Below are 19,349 nucleotides of genomic sequence, written 5' to 3'. Positions count from 1 at the left end.
ATTATGGTATCTTAATTCAATTGCCTTTTTATATCTTGCTTTCCTTCATTTTACATTGTCTCAATGAATTTTCATAATACCCACACGAAATAGTATTATCTTTAACATAGATTAAAAAACTCTGAAGTACCAAGAGATTAATGGATCAATGGTAAACCAATTCATTAGCATGATTAAGGATATAAATTAAAATTTCTTTAAATTTATATGCTATTTTTATTAAATACACTACTTCTGTGAGCAGGATGAAGTTTTACTGAATTGTTGGTGTATTCCTGAAATCTGCAGATCAAGGGCTATAAAGCAGTAAATATTCTTGGAATTTTCAAGTCTTATTCAAGGAAGTGGAAGGCAAACGTCCTACCCTCTGGGCTGGAGCGATAGCACAGCAGTTGGGCATTCACCTTTCACGCAGCCGACCCGAGTTCGATTCCTCTGCCCCTCTTGGAGAGCCCGGCAAGCTACTGAGAGTATCGAGCCCAAGCGGCAGAGCCTGCAAGCTACCCGTACGTATTGGATATGCCAAAAACAGTAACAATAAGTCTCTCAATGAGAGACGTTACTGATGCCCGCTCGAACAAATCAATGAGCAACGGGATAACAGTGACAGTGATTCAAGGAAGTAAAATGGAGAGTATGCATATATATGCTGTGTTTAAATGTTACTGCTTACAGTACTGTTAGAAATACTTTGATGTTAAAAAAAAAATCTTTAAAAAATTCCCATCGAATTCTTCAGAGTACAATCTTTTGTCAGACCCAGATAAAATATGAATGAAGAACATAGGTAAAAGTAATAACAAGTGGGTGTGCTTTGCAGTCTCATTTTTATTACTCTAACTTATTCCTTTAGAACTGAATTCATGAAATACTGTATCACAGGCCATTTATTTGTGTGGAAATTTAAAGGTAAGAAGAGGGAAAAAATTATTCTGAATGCATGAATACATGATTTTCTAAAACAATTCAAGGCATGCAATTAAAGGGAAAACATTCTTTTTTTTTTTTTTTTTTTTTTTTTTGCTTTTTGGGTCACAACCCACGATGCTCAGAGGTTACTCCTGGCTCTGCACTCAGGAATTACCCCTGGCGGTGCTCAGGGGACCATATGGGATGCTGGGAATCGAACCCAGGTCGGCCGCATGCAAGGCAAATGCCCTACCCGCTGTGCTATTGCGCCAGCCCCAAGGGAAAACATTCTACCCCAATGACAGAACAGCAAAATAGTATAAATTCTCTGAACAGCAATTTAGAAATATTTATCGATGAGACTTTAAAATATTCACTTCCCCCCCAGGAACTCTTATTATAGGAATTTACCCTAGGAAATTTAGGTAACATTTCAAACATAGAGATATACCCCACAGTATAATATATGAGAGAGTAGAAAATAATCTTTATATTCAAGAGTAAGAAGATTGCCCAACAGAAAATAGCCAACTTTATAAAACTTTTATTGGCTTTGATATTTAGATTCCTGAAAAGTAAGACATAAAAATATATGTACAGTACAAATTTACATAGGTTCCAAAAGACAAACTAGAAAATAAATAAACAGAATTATATGCCTACAGTTAATAATGTTTTCTAGGTAGTAAGATTATGACCTTATGTGTATGTATTTCCTCTGCTTCAAGTTATTATATTTTCTAAATTTACTACACTGGGCACTGGCTACTTTTAAAATAAAAAGAAAATACAATCAAATAAATAAAAAGAATAAAAGGAAACAAGCAGTTTTAATAGTCTAGGTATATCATTTTATTTTCTTATTGGATGATATTTTATCTGAGAATTTAAATAGGAAGGTTTACTTTTATAACACACAAATATTCTGCTGCATAAATAATACAATTCTACATAAAAATTTTTAATATAAGATTTTCAGATAGAAAGCTATTTTTTAATAAAGGTACTATCATGTTTAGTTTTTATAGGATCTCACAACTGCACTATTTAAAATTTACTTTGAAGGTTGATATATTAGTCCTGAAATATAGCACCTTATATTCCAAACTTTTATCACTTTCTAAAAATATGAATTAAAATAACCCGAAAGCAAGACCTGTTTATATATTTAAAACTGCAATTTTCAACATTTATTTAACAGTCAGCCTATGAATGATTAATATTTCTTTTGCTCACTAGTATCAACCCCTAAATAAGGTTCCTGACTAGATTACATTCATGCAGGTCTCATTTTCACGGAAATTGGAGAGATAATGAAAGATTATAGGAAAAGACATTATAAAAACAGACCTCACAAGTCAAACCTAATAGTAAAATCACTCTTTTTCATGTAGGCAACCATGAAAACAAATATCCTGTGAGCTAAAGATATATTGTATCTTTTCAGGAGATCTATATTCCTTCTTCAGGCAGATTTCCATAACTATATAATATGATTACAGTTGATGAAAGCTCACAGAAAGAGCATGATAAAACATCAGGCTCAGGAAACCAGATAAACATGCTCATGATTTCTAATTGTAATGAGAGTACGAAAACACTGAATATGAAGATAGAACCCAGAGAATCAGCAAATATTGCTTCTTCCAACTCAAAATAAAAACACAAAACATTGTCAACCCAATTATTAATCTATTCCCATAGAAACTTCATATTACTTGTTTATTAAAATCATAGAGAAGACAACAATAGGCTATTTGTGGTACAAAAGTTATGACTCTAGAAAAACTTTTTTGTTTTTGTTTTTGAGGGGCACAGCCAGGGGTGCTCAAGGCTTACTTCTGGCTTTTTGCTCAGGGATTATTCTTAGCAAGTTTCAGGGATCCAACCTGGGTCAGGGCACTATGTAAGGCAAGCAACTTACCCTCGATGCAATCTCTCTGGCCCATAAAGAAACATTTTAAACAGAAAAAGAACTATCTTTAACCAACGTAGAAGAGGAAATAGTAAGAAATAATGAAATGCATAATGAGCTTGTTCAAAGCACTATATTGATTCAAACTTAAGAACCACATTTTCTCTCTAGTCATCTTTACCTGAAACTATGCCTCCTGATCACAAAGCTATACATGGATATTCTTCATAGAAACATTACAGTGAAATAAAAACTAGGTTAGGAATTTAATATAGCCTGAAGCTAAAGAAACACTATTTCAGAGTTATTGTTAAGATACTATTTAGCAAAAAGAAGCATAATAGGAATAATTGATTCTGAAGTTTGAACAATAATGTCTTATTTCTTATTAATCAGAACATCCTGCATGCAGTGGGGAAACTGAAGAATGTGCATTTTCTATACAAAGAGAAGAAAACAAATTATCCCCTTTGTGAGTTTTTAAATATTGACATAGTTTTTTTAAAGAAAAATTCCTCATATCTGATATAGTCAATAGGAATTGACTATATCATAGGAATTTACTATATCAATAGGAATTGACTATATCAATAGGAATTGACTATATGATCTCAGAATGATTTTTTGTCAGCATTGGGTGCATACAAGAATCACAAGTTGGTGACCTTCCCCCACCTCCCCCTATTTCTGGTATCTTGGCAGTCACCCCAACAGACTGCTGCTGGCGCCATGATCCAGAGACTCAATAATAAATCTCTCAGGAGAGAGCACAGAACGATATACCATAGACATGCTGCCCGACCCTGTGCCAAGCTGTTTCATTTGGGGCAACTGGAGTGGGGCAAACGAGGCCCCTTCTGGCCCCAATAGAGCCAGCTCCAGCAGCTGAAAACCGTCAGAATTCAACCACCTTCATGCTCATGGCCGCTCTCCACAGGTTCAGATGAGCCTCACCCATGAGTTAATCTATTCTTGGACATCTTATACTTCATACCACTAATGAACCAAGAGTAGCACACCACATTTGATGGGGTTTAAAGTAGAAGGCAACCAATCTTAGGGGGAAATAAATTTTTACAGATAAATATCTATATCTTTATCTATCTATCTATCTATCTATCTATCTATCTATCTATCTATCTATCTATCTATGCACACAAGGCTCAATCTTTAACAACATGTTACTAATCTCTTACAGAAGGGCTTAATGGCCCTTGGGTGAAATACAACGATCTTCACACACTTTCCTCTAAGAAACCTTTTTTGGATCATTTTTAGCAGATCATTCCTAACAAGCAATACAAAGCAAATTATTTTGGTTCTACTTTGGGGGCAGGGTTTGGGGTTCGAGATAGAAATATGGTGGTGGGAAAGTGAAATGGTGGTGGGATTGGTGTTCAAATATTAAATGCAATCAAATATTGTGAACAACTTTATAAAAATAAAATAAATTTTAAAATCAGAACCACAAGTTACTGACTTAAAACAGAAGCACCAATAGAAGAGTGAGAGATCATATTTTTACCTAAGGATGGTAGAAATAACACAGGGCTTCCAGATTTGGAGGGCCAAGTCTCAGACTACTTCAGATATGACTAAGATTTTCTGTTTTTGAGGTAAACTCTCAAAACCCAGTAAAACAGACTGAGTGAAACAAAAGGATTTAAACAAAAAGATGAAACAAAAGGATTTAAATCCCTTTAAATAAACTATAAATTTAATTATAGTGGTTGGAGGGGAAGAAAATTGTTGCTATTACAGTAAACAACTGAAAAAGCAATTTTCTCATGGGAGATTAAGTAAATCCAAGAAGTAAAATAACTAAAGTTTGCCTTAGAATGCTGAACTATGGTGTTTACCTTCTCCCCCCACCACCCCACCACTTGTTCTAAAATTCTGAGATTAAAATATACTTAGCTAACAATGTTCAGTGGAGCTCCCATAGAAGATTAACTCCTTCCCGTTAGCCTCTGAACTTCAGTATACATTACATATATACAACCCTTTATTTGTGATGTAAGAATCAATAAAATCTATAGTAGTATGAAGTGGCTCTTTCCAGAGACAGCTTTAGGAATTGGGGTTCCAGCAAGTGCTTGCACCCATGTATGGAGACTGTGAACTAAGCTTTTGCCCCACGCTGGCTAACGGAGGAAATAACCTTCCTTCTTGGTCTCTCTCCCCTCCGGGAGAAGGCGTGGTGTCCGACATTTTGTGGGTCCGCTGAGAAGGTATGAACTTGTGGCGCGAAAAAAAAAAAAATGTGAAAAAAAAAAAGTGGCTCTTTCAATTCCCCCACCCCCTCTGCTAAAGTATATGTGCCAGGAAAAGCATTCTGTCAACGAAGACCAGAGTCCTCAATTCTAGATATCGATCATCACATACATAAAAATCCAGTTACATTTGAGAAAATGGAGAGGAACTAGAAACCAGGTAAAGGAGCAAACAGGTCAAATTAAAAGAAGAAAGTAAACCAATTCCTCACTTTTCATCAAATATCCTAGTAAAATATGATCCTGAGAGAAGATGTTAGGCTACAAGGCTAGGGTTTCATTTGCTTAAAAGAATCATACCAATTTTTATACCAGTTTATGCAAAGTCTTCCATCATCTACTGTTTCAATATAACACAATAATAACTGATTTCTTATAGCTATACTTTATTAATGCTTGAAGCACATTTTATTCTATTTTTATACTTTTTCTATATTTATCAATATTCTTTCTTAAGATTTGGACAGAATCATAAAAGCACATTATAAAATAGTGACAGAAAATCCTGACAAATTATTAATGTCAAAATAAAAATTACTATGTATAAACATGAGCAAAAAGTTTTCCAGAGTTATTATTAAGGGCTGTAAATTGGCTGTGAATTCCCTAGCAGCAAGATCAAAGATAATATAGGATTATGTATTAGAATCATACTGCTCTAAGATATATAGACATTCTGCTCTATAGAAGAAATACCTTTACCAAAACTGAGGTATGTAAGAAATGTTTCTTTCAGTACTTAAAAAATAAAGAATATCTTAAAAAGAAACACAGAAATAACCTCTCTGTAATAAACATATATGAAATCTCCACTGAAACTGTCCCTCCAGAATGTGTCACTCTAGAAAGCATAATACATTATGCAAATTTTCAATTAGCAAATAACATATATTTATGTTTATTACTCAATGAACCCAGGCTGGAGTGATAGATAGCACAGCGGTTGGGCTTTCACCTTTCACTCGGCCAACCCGAGTTCGATTCCTCCGCCCCTCTCTGAGAACCCGGCAAGCTACCGAGAGTATCGAGTCTGAGCAGCAGAGCCTGGCAAGCTACCCGTGCGTATTGGATATGCCAAAAACAGTAACAATAAGTCTCTCAATGAGAGACGTTACTGGTGCCCGCTCAAACAAATCGATGAACAATGGGATGACAGTGACAGTGACAATGAGTGACTTAATGAACCCACATCTGGCACGGGGGTGCAAGCAGCACATGGTCTTAGGCAGCATATGCGCACCCTTCCTTTAGTCAATGTAGCTTTTATAGGGATTTTCCAAACTGCCTCCTGGTGTGGCTTCTACCTAGATAAGAGTCCATTGCTAGGGTTGTTGTTAAGTGGGTAGAATTGGGTGCAGCCTTTGAAACTCCTTTTCTTGACCTTTGGTCCTGCTGGATCTTCTCTCGGGAGGTTGGGTCCAACCTTCTCTGGCCTGGGCTAGCTGAGGGGTTAATCAGATTAAAGGAAGGAATTGAGGGTTCTCTGGTAATTTTCTTCAGGTTCTTTCTGTAGGGAGGGGTCCAGTCTCCTCAGGGTCTGTTGCTGGGGATGGTCTTATCAGGTCTTGCTTTCTGTATACATAAGGTGGGTCAGACTTAGGACTAGTGACTTTATTACTTCCAGATATTTCTTTGCCATTATGTCAGGGCGGGAATGGAGGGTGTGTGTGTGTGTGTGTGTGTGTGTGTGTGTGTGTGTGTGTGTGTGCATGCAAGCGCGCGAGCACTTCCCTAACCTACCTGCCTGCATCAAGAATATTCACAGCAGTATTATTCTTAATAGCCCTCAAATGAAAATCTAAAGATCTATCAACTAATAAGCCAAATGCTGTTTATCCATACAATAGCATAATTTCAGACAAAAAATGTACAGTCATACTACAACTCAGATGAACTTTGAAAACACTATGCTAAGTTAAAGAAATTTGATACAAAAGGTCACTTATTGTATATTTCCATTATCTGAATTACATCATATGAAATATCCAGAATTAGCAAATCTATGAACAGAAAGTTGATGAATGGTTGCCAAGGGTTGAGGGGAAAGGGAACAGGGAGTGACTTCTAATAGGTACAGCATTTTTATTTGTTGAAAATATTCTTGAATTTGAGTACAAGTGATATCTGCGCAATTTTGTGAATATGACAAAAATCCTTGGGATTTTCTGTGTATTAAATTATTTCATCTGAAAGTATAGCTTTGTGTCTTTAATTTGCATGCCTGTTTTTTTTTCTTTCTTTTTTATTGCCTTAATTGTAGAATGGGCTGGAGCAATAGCACAGTGGGCAGGGCATCTGCCTTGCATGCGGCCGACCCAGGTTTGATTCCTCCATCCTTCTCGGAGAGCCTGGCAAGCTACCGAGAGTATCCCACCGGCACAGCAAAGCCTGGCAAGCTACCCATGGCATATTAGATATGCAAAAGAACACTAACAAGTCTCACAATGGAGACATTACTGGTGCTTGCTCAAGCAAATCGATGAGCAACAGGATGAGAGAGAGAGAGAGAGCGAGAGTGATACTTAATGAACATCAAACAACACATCACCATATTATACATTTTTATGCTTCTTGAAATTAAATTATATTGTAGTTATACCATATATTGCATATATGGTGATTCTTTTAACATTCCTACAATGTCAAAAAATGGCACTTCTCTAATAAAAATCACATTGAAAATATCCAATTTCTCTCACCTGTGATTCTTTCACATTTTCAACAGTAAAGTTGAACCAAACTCGAAAGCGTGGATTACAGGTATCCGGACGAATGAACAGATCATACTCAAACTCAGAGACCTGGTCCACTCGCCCAAGGTTACCTGGCAATAAAAATTACGAGTGTTAACAGATGTTCATACAGTTCAATGGTATATACATTTACATATTATAAGAGCAATAACAGTGACTGTTGTTAACCTTTAGTACTTGTTGGTTCAGCACTCACAATCTGTATGGCTTCCAACCCTGAAAGCAGCAATAGGAGCAGAGGTGACTTTCAGTTGGTCCACACTGTAGTGCGAACAGTTCTTTCCAGTCCTCATGATCTAACAGATATATTTTTCTTATGTGTCTCTAAAAATTGGGATACTACATGTTGCATGTGGCAAGACACAATTAAACACAACTGAATCAACATCAAACAAGGTAAAAAAAAGCATGATAATATCTTATGTGCTTTATATCAAACTTTGTCATATCTAAACTATCTATACACTTGAACTATTTGATCTATATTGTTTTTACAAAGATATGCAGCTTTATCTGCATTTGGTATAGTTCCAAAATACGAGAACACAGTAAATAATATGAACAATGAGGTTTTAAACAAAAATTAGTAATAGCTATTATGAATAATGATGATAAATTCAAAAACAATAATAAAATTGATTCATATTCATCTCTACCAACAGAAAAATTTTCAAAAGTGAAGAAATAGGTGTGACTTCTTTCTCTTGCATTATTCCAACATTCTAATGAGCAGTGAATTGCCCAAAATGTTAACAAAAGAATGAAACTCAGCAAAGGTCTAATGAATTCCCAAGTCACATAATTAAACTAAAGAGCCATACATACAGATGACTACACACAACAATAAAGAAATTATTGATAAAACAGTACTGAATTATAGTTGAAACACACTATAACATCATACTTTAAGTTGAATTCTAATGTGTGTTTCTCCAAATAAATAGTCACACAGCCACAGTCATCTCGTTGCTCACTGATTTGCTCGAGCGGGCAACAGTAATGTTTCATTGTGAGACTTATTGTTACTGTTTTTGGCATATCGCATACACCACGAGTAGCTTGCCAGGCTCGGCCATGCGGGTGCAATACTCTCAGTAGCTTGCCAGGTTCTCCGAGAGGGGCAGAGGAATCGAACACAGGGCGTCGTGCAAGGCAGATGCCCTACCACTGTGCTATTGCTACAGCTCATTCAGAATTAAACTTTTACTTTACAGATACCAACTTTAATTTCTTTACAGGTACCACTTCACTTCCTTTTACTAGTTCTAGAAATATGACACTTGTTTTAATGAGTATGAATTGTGCTATAATATATGGAAGGAAAACTAATCCAAATGTTGGTAAAACTTAATTCTACCTCAACAAATTAACTGAGAAATGATGAGTAAATTATTTACTCCCTTAAGTTCTCAAATGCAAGTAAAAACTACTGCATTATTTAACTTCCAAGATTCCTTTTGGCTTTAATATTTTGGGCTGTATTTTTTTTCTGTAACTGATTAGGTAGTGGATCCATTAACTTGAATAAGATGATAAGAAAACTTGCCTCCCAAAATGAAATTAATTACCCTAAGTTTGTTTTATATGATTTCAACACAATTTAGCCTGAGAAGTAAGGCTTATTAATTCTTTCAAACTAGAATAATAACCTCCACTTAAATAGTTAAAAAGATGAGAGAAAGAAAAGCACAAGCATGAACTTAAACTAAATATTACTATTTTAATTTTTCTAGTTTAAATTGCATTTGAGAAGTCAGAAGAGAAATGGGCATGGCTTTCTGAGCAGGCAGCCATTGTGGCACCCTACTGAAGCCTCCTCTTTTCAAAATTTTACAAAAATTAACTTTCCTGACAGCAAGACAGCAAGCTTGCAAGAACAAACTGGGTAGACTGGAACTAACACTCAGTGACTGACTCTGAAGGCTACTAATGCTTGGTTCCTCCCAAAAGTCAGACCAGTGGTGGGCATTTCTCAGGGGCAACATAACCTCCCCCACCATATCCCATAAGATCCACATATTAGCCTATTATACTAACTTTTATCAGGGCAGCTTGGCTACCACAACCACAGTAGGCCAATTATCTATTAACCCCTACTCCAATCGATGTTCGCCCAAAACCTACAAAAGTAGCAGTGTGTGCACCCTAATCAGAGTAGTAGTAATTTCAGGCCAAAGAACACACCTCCTGAATCAACACAAGAAGCTCCACACAATTACACAGAAACACCAAATCAGAAAGTTCATATCTTACATGGGGAAAGAGACCATCATCCAATAAGTTTCCCTAGAGTTCTCTCTGGCAGTGACAGGGAGATGCCCATAGTATACTGGAAAGAAATACCTCCAGACTACCACAGGCACCATGGGGAAACAGCACAGATCCCCATCATGGGAAGTGGTCAAAGATAGGAGTCCTAGAGCCTCAACAAGTAATATCCACCTATATAGTTAGTCTGAAAAAGAATTCAGAAGAAATGGAAGAAGTTTAATGAGCTCAAAGAAACAGTGGAACATACATCAAATAAAATACAATCGAATTGGAAGCAGACTGTAATTGGAAGCAGAAATGTCAGAATTTAAAAAAAAATGGTAGGTGAAATGAAAAACTGAACAGAAACTTGTAGGATGACATTACTTTGTCCTCTCCCCCCTTGCCACAAGTAGCTCGTCCCGATTTTCCCCGGAGTTTAGGCTTACCCCAGTCTCACCCATCAAGGTGTTCCTGACTCTCTCCCATCCCTTTGTTTAGCTATAATCACTTCTCTATGCTCCCTTCCCCAAAACAGTTAATCCGCAGCTTTCCCTTAATCTGACTCTGCTAATTTGTAAGGTCAGACCTTCCTAGGATACTGAATTTATATTATATAAGTTAATATTGCCTTTCTCCTCTTCTTGTGCCTTTTGAATAATTTGCTTTAAAGCAATGTCCTTTTTGTATAGACACAAGAAGACAATATTATGTTTTTATAACTTGGGAATTAATTGGCCTCGAATATTATTCCCTCCCGGGCATCTGCTTTCTCCATTTAAGCCTCAGTTGCCCTCAGTTCCTAGCACCCCAAAAGCAGGGTCCCGACGAGGGACGGGAAGGATCCAGGGCAAGCGGTGAGTTATGTGCTACCCTGGCATCGAGATGGGCCTGGCCAAAGTGCCTAATTCTTAACTATAAGTTAAGAGCTTGATCATAGACAAATGCTGTCATGATCCAAAAGTAATCATGAGACTAGACCCTGCTAGGGATAGGAAAGACTGATCTGGCCTGAGCACTGTAGTCTGAGGTTGAGATGGCCCCAGGAGAGCAATTCCATAAGCTTTAATGCATCTCTTATTGTGTCCATACAAAATTATTAATATTATGAATTCTTATATGTTTCCTGGCTGAGGAGAAGAAAAACACACTCATGGGACTCCGGCCTTGGGTGAATCCTCCTGCTGAAAGAATTAAGTCCTAGGAGAAGCATCCCCTAAGGGAAAGGAACCTCAACCCTATTGATGGTGACCACACCTATGTGTACGCACCAACCCCCTCGTGCTGGGGAGATTTAACTAGGCTGTAAGAGTGAGTTGGGGGGCCAGATCCACAGATCCAGAGAGAGACCGAGAGCCGGGAGAGAAGCAGAGAGAGAGAATGAAATAAACTGATCAAGCAACCAGTTTGGCCTTCTTCCTTCCGTCGTCTGCCCTCGACCGACAGCACACACAGCGGTTCCGGGGCACCGAACTAGGGCGGTGAGACAGAGCCGCCCAGAGAGCCTGCAAGTGTGCACGCCCCGGCGAGCTTTAGTTTTTTACAGAAACTCTCAACAGTTGACTAACTGCAACTGGAGACAAAATCAGTGAGAGATCAAAGATGTGATGCAGTAATAGTAAAAGACATAATTGCTGAAAAGTTCCAAAACTGGAGTATGTAGGTATCCCAGATCTAGGAAGCACGAAAACTACCAAATAAAACTACTTCAAGACATAACCTAATCAGATTGATAGAAACCATAGAGATGCAACATTGAAAGCAGCAAGATCAAAGAAGGAAATTATTATATACAAAGGACTTTACCTAAGATTTATAGCAGACCTATCAAACAAGACCTTCTGAGCCCAAGGTCAATTGTGGGATAAAATGAAAAAAATAATGAAATGAGTGATCATTAAGAATACTTTACCCAGCCAAACTTAAAAGAATTCATATTTAAAGAAATAATATACAACTTCACAGATAAACAACAGCTCAGAAGCTCCAGAGAATCAAAAACGATTTTGAAAGAACTGGAGGGCAACTGTAAGGCAAAAGAAACCTCACAAACACAAACTTCCAAAGAATGATGCAAAAAACCCCAAGACAATAATCTCTCTCAATGCCAATGATATAAAAACACCAATTAGACAGAGTGACAAAAGAATTGAATCCAACAGTATGCTACCTACAAGAAACACTTTTGAATAGTGAGAACAAACACAGTTTCAAAGGGCTAGAAAATAATTCTTCAAGTAAACAACTTCCTCAAAAAAGCCAGAGTTTGGCAAACTAGTGTCAGATAATGTATAATTTAGACTAAAATAAGTTAAGCCTTTTTTATGTCATTTCTTAATAACCAAAGCACATACACACCAGAAAGAAATAATACTTCTAAACACATATACTAAACATATATATATGTATATATATACACCCAATGAAGGAAAAGCAAACAACTGTAAAAGGAATTCAAGAAGGATAGTGATAGTAACACAACAGGAGATGGAAACTATTATGATTGGCATTAGAGAGAGGTCTATATTCTTTATTTTTGCTCATTTGTTGAAGAAAAACTGATAATATAACTGAGTCTGTGTCAGGATATTCAAGTCTATTCTATTGATCTGAGGGTCTGTCTTCACTCAATAGCATTCTTCTTAAAAGACTACATAAAAAGGTCCTAGAAACAATAGATTTGTACAGTAAAGGGGCAGGTTACAAAATCAATATACAAAAGTCTATAACTTTCCTATGTACAATTAATGAAAGAGAAGAAAATATAATTATGTTCACTATTATACTTCATAAAACCAAGTACCCTGGGTACATGGGCTGGAGTGGTAGCACAGCGGTAGGGCATTTGCCTTGCACACAGCTGACCCGTGTTTGATTCCTCCACCCCTCTCGGAGAGCCTAGCAAGCTACCAAGAGTATCTCGCCCGCAGGCAGAGCCTGGTAATCTACATCTCCTACATCTGGCGTATTTGATATGCCAAAAACAGTAACAATCAATCTCACAATAGAGACGTTACTGGTGCCTGCTCGAGCAAATTGATGAGCAATTGGATGACAGTGACAGTGACCCTGGGTACAACTTAACTAAAGAAGTGGAGGACCTATACAAAGAAAACTACAAAACACTACTTCAAAAAATAGAAGTAGACACAACAAAATGTAGACTTATTACCTGCTCATTGATCAGGAGGATTAATATCATAAAAATGGCAATATACCCAAAGAACTATGCAGATTCAATAGTCTTTCTAAGTATACTCATGTCATTTAAAAATAAATAGATAAAAATCTCCTGAAAATATTCAACAGAATATTTATGAAATACAAAGATCAGCCACCTCCAAGCTCCAGACCGCTTTCCAGACCATGGGGCCGCAGACACTTAATACCCATTCCCATAATTTTCGGACCGTATTTGATGGGATTCAAATATGGTACGAACCACTGGAACACCTGTAAGGGTGACTGGAGCCCGCCCTAAAAGCCTCCATCCCTCTCAGAGAGCCCGGCAAGCTACCGAGAGTACCTCGCCCACACAGCAGAGCCTGGCAAGCTACCCAAGGTGTATTCAATATGCCAAAAACAGTAACAACAATGGGCCTCATTTGCCTGACATCAAAAGAAACCCCAATAAGGCAGCATTAAGACAGATGAGTAAAAAGAGGCTGATAAAATCTCTGGAATGAACTAGACTGCCAAAATGAAGAAAGACTAAAACGACTGTCTGTACTTTCAATGCATGTACACTGGCATCAGAAGCATCTATCAAGGACCTGATGGTGCAAGCGCAGAAGATCAAGTAAAACATCACTGGTCTCACCAAAACGAGAAGACATCAATCACATCATGCCATTTTTGGAGGCATGGAGAAGTATTGTTCCTCGGAACATGCGACAAAAGAGGTGTTAGTGGCATTGGTGTCCTTGTCAACACAAACTTGGCCATGAGCATTGGTTCATTCAAATGACAAACAACCTGAATCAGATGATTACGCTTGAGTAGATATGGCTCACTGCTAGCAGTTTCTATCTTCGTCGTCTACACACCAACATCCAACTATGATGAAGAAGAAATTGAGAAATTCTTCATGGAGCTAGAGAAGTTTTTTAAAGAAGACCTTCTACAAGGTCATTGATAGTGATTTTAATGCCAAGATAAGACCGAGAAAATCGCCCAAAAAACTCCACATTGGGTCCCTTGGCCTAGAATGGAACGAACAGGGTGAGAGACTGTCTGAGTTCATCATGTCAACTAAGACCATCCATGGTAACTCACAGTTCCAGAAGGCTGAATCTAAATGTTGGACATGTGAGTCTCCCAGTGGACAGTTCCACAATGAAATTGACCACATCATATTCAAATGAAGGTTTTGCCTGACTGATGTCACTGTTGTCCCAAAAATCCAAACGGGATCGGACCACCATGATTTTTGTGCAAAATTCTACTTCACAGAGCAAGGAGAAAGGATTGCAAAGTTTAAGTTTAAGAAGAAAATTCCCAGAATGACCACCAACTGGGAGCTCGTTGGCACTACTGCAGCAATGTGGGAAGATGCCATCGCTGACAACATCGAAAAGGAAAACGAACGACTAGTTCAGTACCTCCACAATTGCTCGAAAATGCCGAGAGTGGGAAAGCCACAAACAGACGCCTGTCTTTGGAAACTCTCAAGCTCATTCGCCAACATGGTTTGACACGAGCCTCAGGCAACCACAAGCTAACATCTGAGCTCCCAAAGCTGTGCAGAGAAGTGATAAAGGAAAACATCAAAGAGAGAAGAGCAGCAGTCTTGGCCGATGCGACAGAAGCTGGGAAAGTATTCACAATGCTCGCCTGTCCTTTGCCAACTACAAGACCAAGATGACTGCTGTCCAATGTCCTGATGGATCTATCACATCTTCCAGAAGGGCAATGGAGAGGATTATTCATGACTTCTACTCGGATCTCTTTGACAGCCACATCCACGTGCCCACATACCAAATTCCACAGGATGGATATATTGTTCCCAACGTCCTCCCTTCCAAAATCCGACACATCATTTACATCAGTAAAAATGCGTACAGCACCCAGTCCAGACAAGGTCAAACTCGAACACCTGAACAATCTGCCGCCAGTACTTGTCAATACACTGGCTCAGCTCTTCACACGTTTCCTGTCCAAATGCACAATTCTGTCCCAATGGAAAACCAGCAGGACCGTTCTGTTGTACAAGAAAGGAGACATCCATGACATCGGCAACTATCGCCCAATCTGCCTGTTATCCATCGTCTACAAGTTGTTCACTCGAGTGATCCTAAGTAGAATAGGCAGAACACTAGATGAAAGACAACTATGCGAGCAAGCCGAGTTCCAAAAAATAAAAAAAGTTTGAAAAAACAAAGTCACAAAAATCAAAAACCTTCAGAGCAACTAAAAGAAACAAAACCAGGATGTATATAGATGAACAAGAAGGAAAATTTATTTCTCAGAAATACTAGGTAACAATAAAGACAACTCTTAAATATGATATATGAATATTTTCAAGCCACAATTCAATATCTAGTGGTAGTAAAAATTTGATCAGGCAAACAAAATCTAAGAAGATATTATAAGCTTATCTTCATAAGTTATCGACCATCAATTTACAAAGATAAGTTGGCAACTACTAGTCAGCAACTACACCATCTCTGCTTTGCTGATGACATCGTTCTAATAAAACCAAACATTAGCCAAGCAGCACAAATGCTGGCCGACTTCAACCATGAGTGTGGAAAGGTCAGACTGCAGCTGAATCTCACGAAAACTATGTTCATGAGAAACAGAGTAGTTCCTGATGTTTCATGTGCTCTCAACGAAACAAACATCTCTGAATGCAGCAGTTATGTGTACTGAGGTCAGGAAATCAACATGATGAATGACCTGGAATGACCTGGCACCTTATCTGCACAGGAGGAAGACAGCAGCATGGAACGCCTCCAAGAGCATTGAAGAAGTTAAGAGGATGAAGAACCTCTGGCTCCGGGCACATCTTTTCGACTCTACCGTTCTTCCTGCAATAACATATGCCTCAGAGACCTGGGACCTATGAAAACCAGATAAGAACGCTATTCGGGTCTCCCAAAGAGGAATCAAAAAAGCTATGCTTGGAATATCATGTTTCACTCAAGTGAGAGAAGGAATCTGAAGTTCCAACCTCAATGATCAAGAATCAGGGATGCTGTCTTGTTTGCCAAGTCGTCAAAAATCAGATGGACCATAAACGTAACTTGCTTTGGAGATGACCCCTGGACTAAAGCTGTTACTGACTGGATTCCACAGGACATCAAAGGAACGAGTGGCTGCACACCTACGAGATGGTCAGACTTCTTCATCCAGACCCAGAATGAATGATTTGAGGTTCCTCCTCTTCTTGGAGTAAAGCAGATGCCACTGGGCTACACTAGCAAGTGACAGGGACAAATGAAGACATTAACTGTCGCCTGCTCAAGCAAATTGATGATAAACAAGATAAAAAGTGATACAAGTGATACAGTAATCTTCATTTAAAAAATAACCTCAATATAGAAAATTAGACTGGGGAAAGAAGGCAGAGGTTCTCTACTCCTGGTTTCCATTGAGCACAGAGTCCAAGGTTACAGAGTTCCTCATTACCGGGGTTCCATGGAACTTCACTCATGCATGAGGCTCATCTTAAGCATGGAGAAAGCGGCCTGAAGCATGGCACCAGTTGGGTTGTGGAGGTCAGCTGCCAGGGCTGGTCCCTTGGGGAGGGGAGGACTCTTACCCACCCCCCTCTGGGGCACCCTGAGTGAAAACAGCCTGGTGTGGAGTCCAGTGGCATGGTTATGGGGACCTCATTTTATGCTCCTTTCCAGGAGAAGCAGTTATGAGTTCTGCACTGTGGCTGATGAGATTATCTGGCCCTGGCTCTGCACTAGGCTGTTTTCACTCAGGGTACCCCAAAGGGAGGGCTGGTGGGATCCCTCCCTGCACCAAGGGACCGAGCCCCAGCAGCCAACCTCCACAACCAACTCCGCTATGCTCCAAGCCGCTTACTAAATGATCGGGCCGAGACTCACATATAAGTCCCACGAAACCCAGTTAGTGAGGAACTTTGTGACCTTGGACTGTGGACTCAACAGGACCCAGTAGCAGAGATCCTCTGCCTGCTTCCCCAAGTCTCCAATTTCCACACGTTCTGGCTGAGCTTCATGTACGGCTGAATATATTCCTAAACCACTTTCGGAACCATGCAACACATCATAAGACACTCACTACTCATTTTCCATAATTACAAGACCATATTTGATTGGAGGCAAGATGGTGGTGATGCCACCCAAACCCCTCACACTTTCCCAAACCCAGCTCACCATTTCGCTTAAGACAATGTGCAGCTCAGCACACTAGGCATGGAACTCTATGTGTGATCCCTGCTGAAACTCTACACTTGATTCCTGATGGACATCACTAGCTGTTTTGCAAGATTCGAACAGAATGGCATTGGTGGGGCATGGTGAAACTGTAGCAGCAGCCACAGCATCACTTCCTGCCTTGTCCTGGCTGGGTTGCAGCATAACTGGACATAGAGCCATGGCAGCAGTGCGTGCAGAGGCACATCCGCTGTGGGGTGCTGCCAGCCAACCACCGAGTGACCTGGGACTCAGTACAGGTGCTCGACCTGGCACAGACCCTCTGAGATAGGGTCCTGCTCTGGCAGATGCTCAACAACCTCTGGGTACACTCCATCAACCTCAAGGAGATCAACCTGAGGCTGCAGATGTCCCAGGTGCAGTAGGCAGGTGCGTGTTTGTCAGTGTGCAGATTGTTACACATGCCAGCCGACCTAAAGCTTACATTTGGTAGACTGGGAACACCTGTAAAGGCAATTATAAGCCACCCCAAAAGCTTCTAGCCCTCTTGGAGAGCCTGGAAAGTGACCGAGAGTATCCCTCCCGCACACCAGAGTCTGGCAAGCTAACCATGGCATACTCTATATGCCAAAAATATTAACAACGACAGTCCTCATTCCCCTGATCATGAAAGAGCCCCTAATATGCCATCGGGCCACATTAGAATGCGACAGGGATGAATGGAGACATTACTGGTGCCCACTCGAGCAAATTGATGAAAAATGGGATGACAGTGATGACAGTGATGGCAGTGATGGAAAATTATATTAGGCAGAATGACTACGGAAATGTGAATACTATACAACGGTAAATAGGTAAGTGTAAAAGATTTTTGTTTCAACAAAAAAAGGGAGAGAGAAAACCCTAATAAACTTAATCAGAAATGAAAAGGGGGACGTTACAACAGAAATTACAGAAATACAAAGGATCCCCAGAGATTACTTTGAGAATCTTCATGCCACAAAACATGAAAACCTTGAGGAAATGGATAAATTCCTAGACTCCCATAGCCTCCCAAGGCTGAACCAAGAAGACCTGGAATACCTGAACAGACCTATCACCATCAAGGAAATTGAAACGGTAATAAAAATTCTCCTCAAGCACAAAAGCCCTGGCCTAGATGGATTCACTAGTGAATTCTTCCAAACCTTTAAAGAGGACTTATTCCCAATCCTCTTTAAGCTTTTCCAGGAAATTGAAGTATCAAAAACACTTCCAGTTTTTATGAAACAAATATCACCCTGATACTAAAAGCAGAAAAAGATACCACAAAGAAAGAGAATTACAGACTGATATCCCTGATGAACACAGATGCAAAGATCCTCAACAAAATATTAGCAAATAGAATCCAATGACTCATCAAAAAGATCATACACCATGACCAAGTAGGATTCATCCCAGGCATACAAGGATGGTTTAACATTCTCAAGTCAATCAACATAATTCATCATATCAATAATAGAAATAATAAAAACCATATTATCATATCAATAGATGCAGAGAAAGCATTTGACAAGATTCAGCACCCGTTTATGACAAAAACTCTCAGCAGAATGAGCATCGAAGAAACTTTCCTCAAAATAGTCAAAGCCATCTACCAAAAGCCCACAGCAAATATCATTCTCAATGGGGAAAAACTAAAAGCCTTCCCTCTAAGATTGAGCAAAATGAAGGTCGCCCACTTTCGCCACTCCTATTCAATATAGTACTGGAAGTCCTGGCCATAGCAGCTAGACAAGAAAAAAGATGTCAAAGGCATACAGATAGGAAAGGAAGAGGTCAAGTTATCACTATTTGCAGACAATATGATACTATACTTAGAAAACCCTAAAGACTCTACAGAAAAGCTCCTAGAAACAAT

The 19,349-nt window shown here is 39.0% G+C and overlaps 1 protein-coding gene across 1 annotated transcript in view; it reads right to left on the bottom strand.

Moving 5' to 3' along the window:
- Positions 1 to 19,349, bottom strand: part of AGBL4 (AGBL carboxypeptidase 4) — a 1,336,770-nt gene that overhangs the window by 1,119,741 nt on the left and 197,680 nt on the right. Inside the window, exon 3 of the mRNA XM_004607339.2 lies at positions 7,797 to 7,921. Coding sequence (XP_004607396.2) covers positions 7,797 to 7,921 — 125 coding nt within the window. The remainder of the gene's footprint in view (positions 1 to 7,796; positions 7,922 to 19,349) is intronic.

The sequence above is a fragment of the Sorex araneus genome, chromosome 5, assembly GCF_027595985.1.
Source record: "Sorex araneus isolate mSorAra2 chromosome 5, mSorAra2.pri, whole genome shotgun sequence".
Classification (NCBI taxonomy): Eukaryota; Metazoa; Chordata; class Mammalia; order Eulipotyphla; family Soricidae; genus Sorex; species Sorex araneus.
Note: the sequence above shows the minus strand (reverse complement) of the source record. Positions and strands in the feature narration are given on the sequence as shown.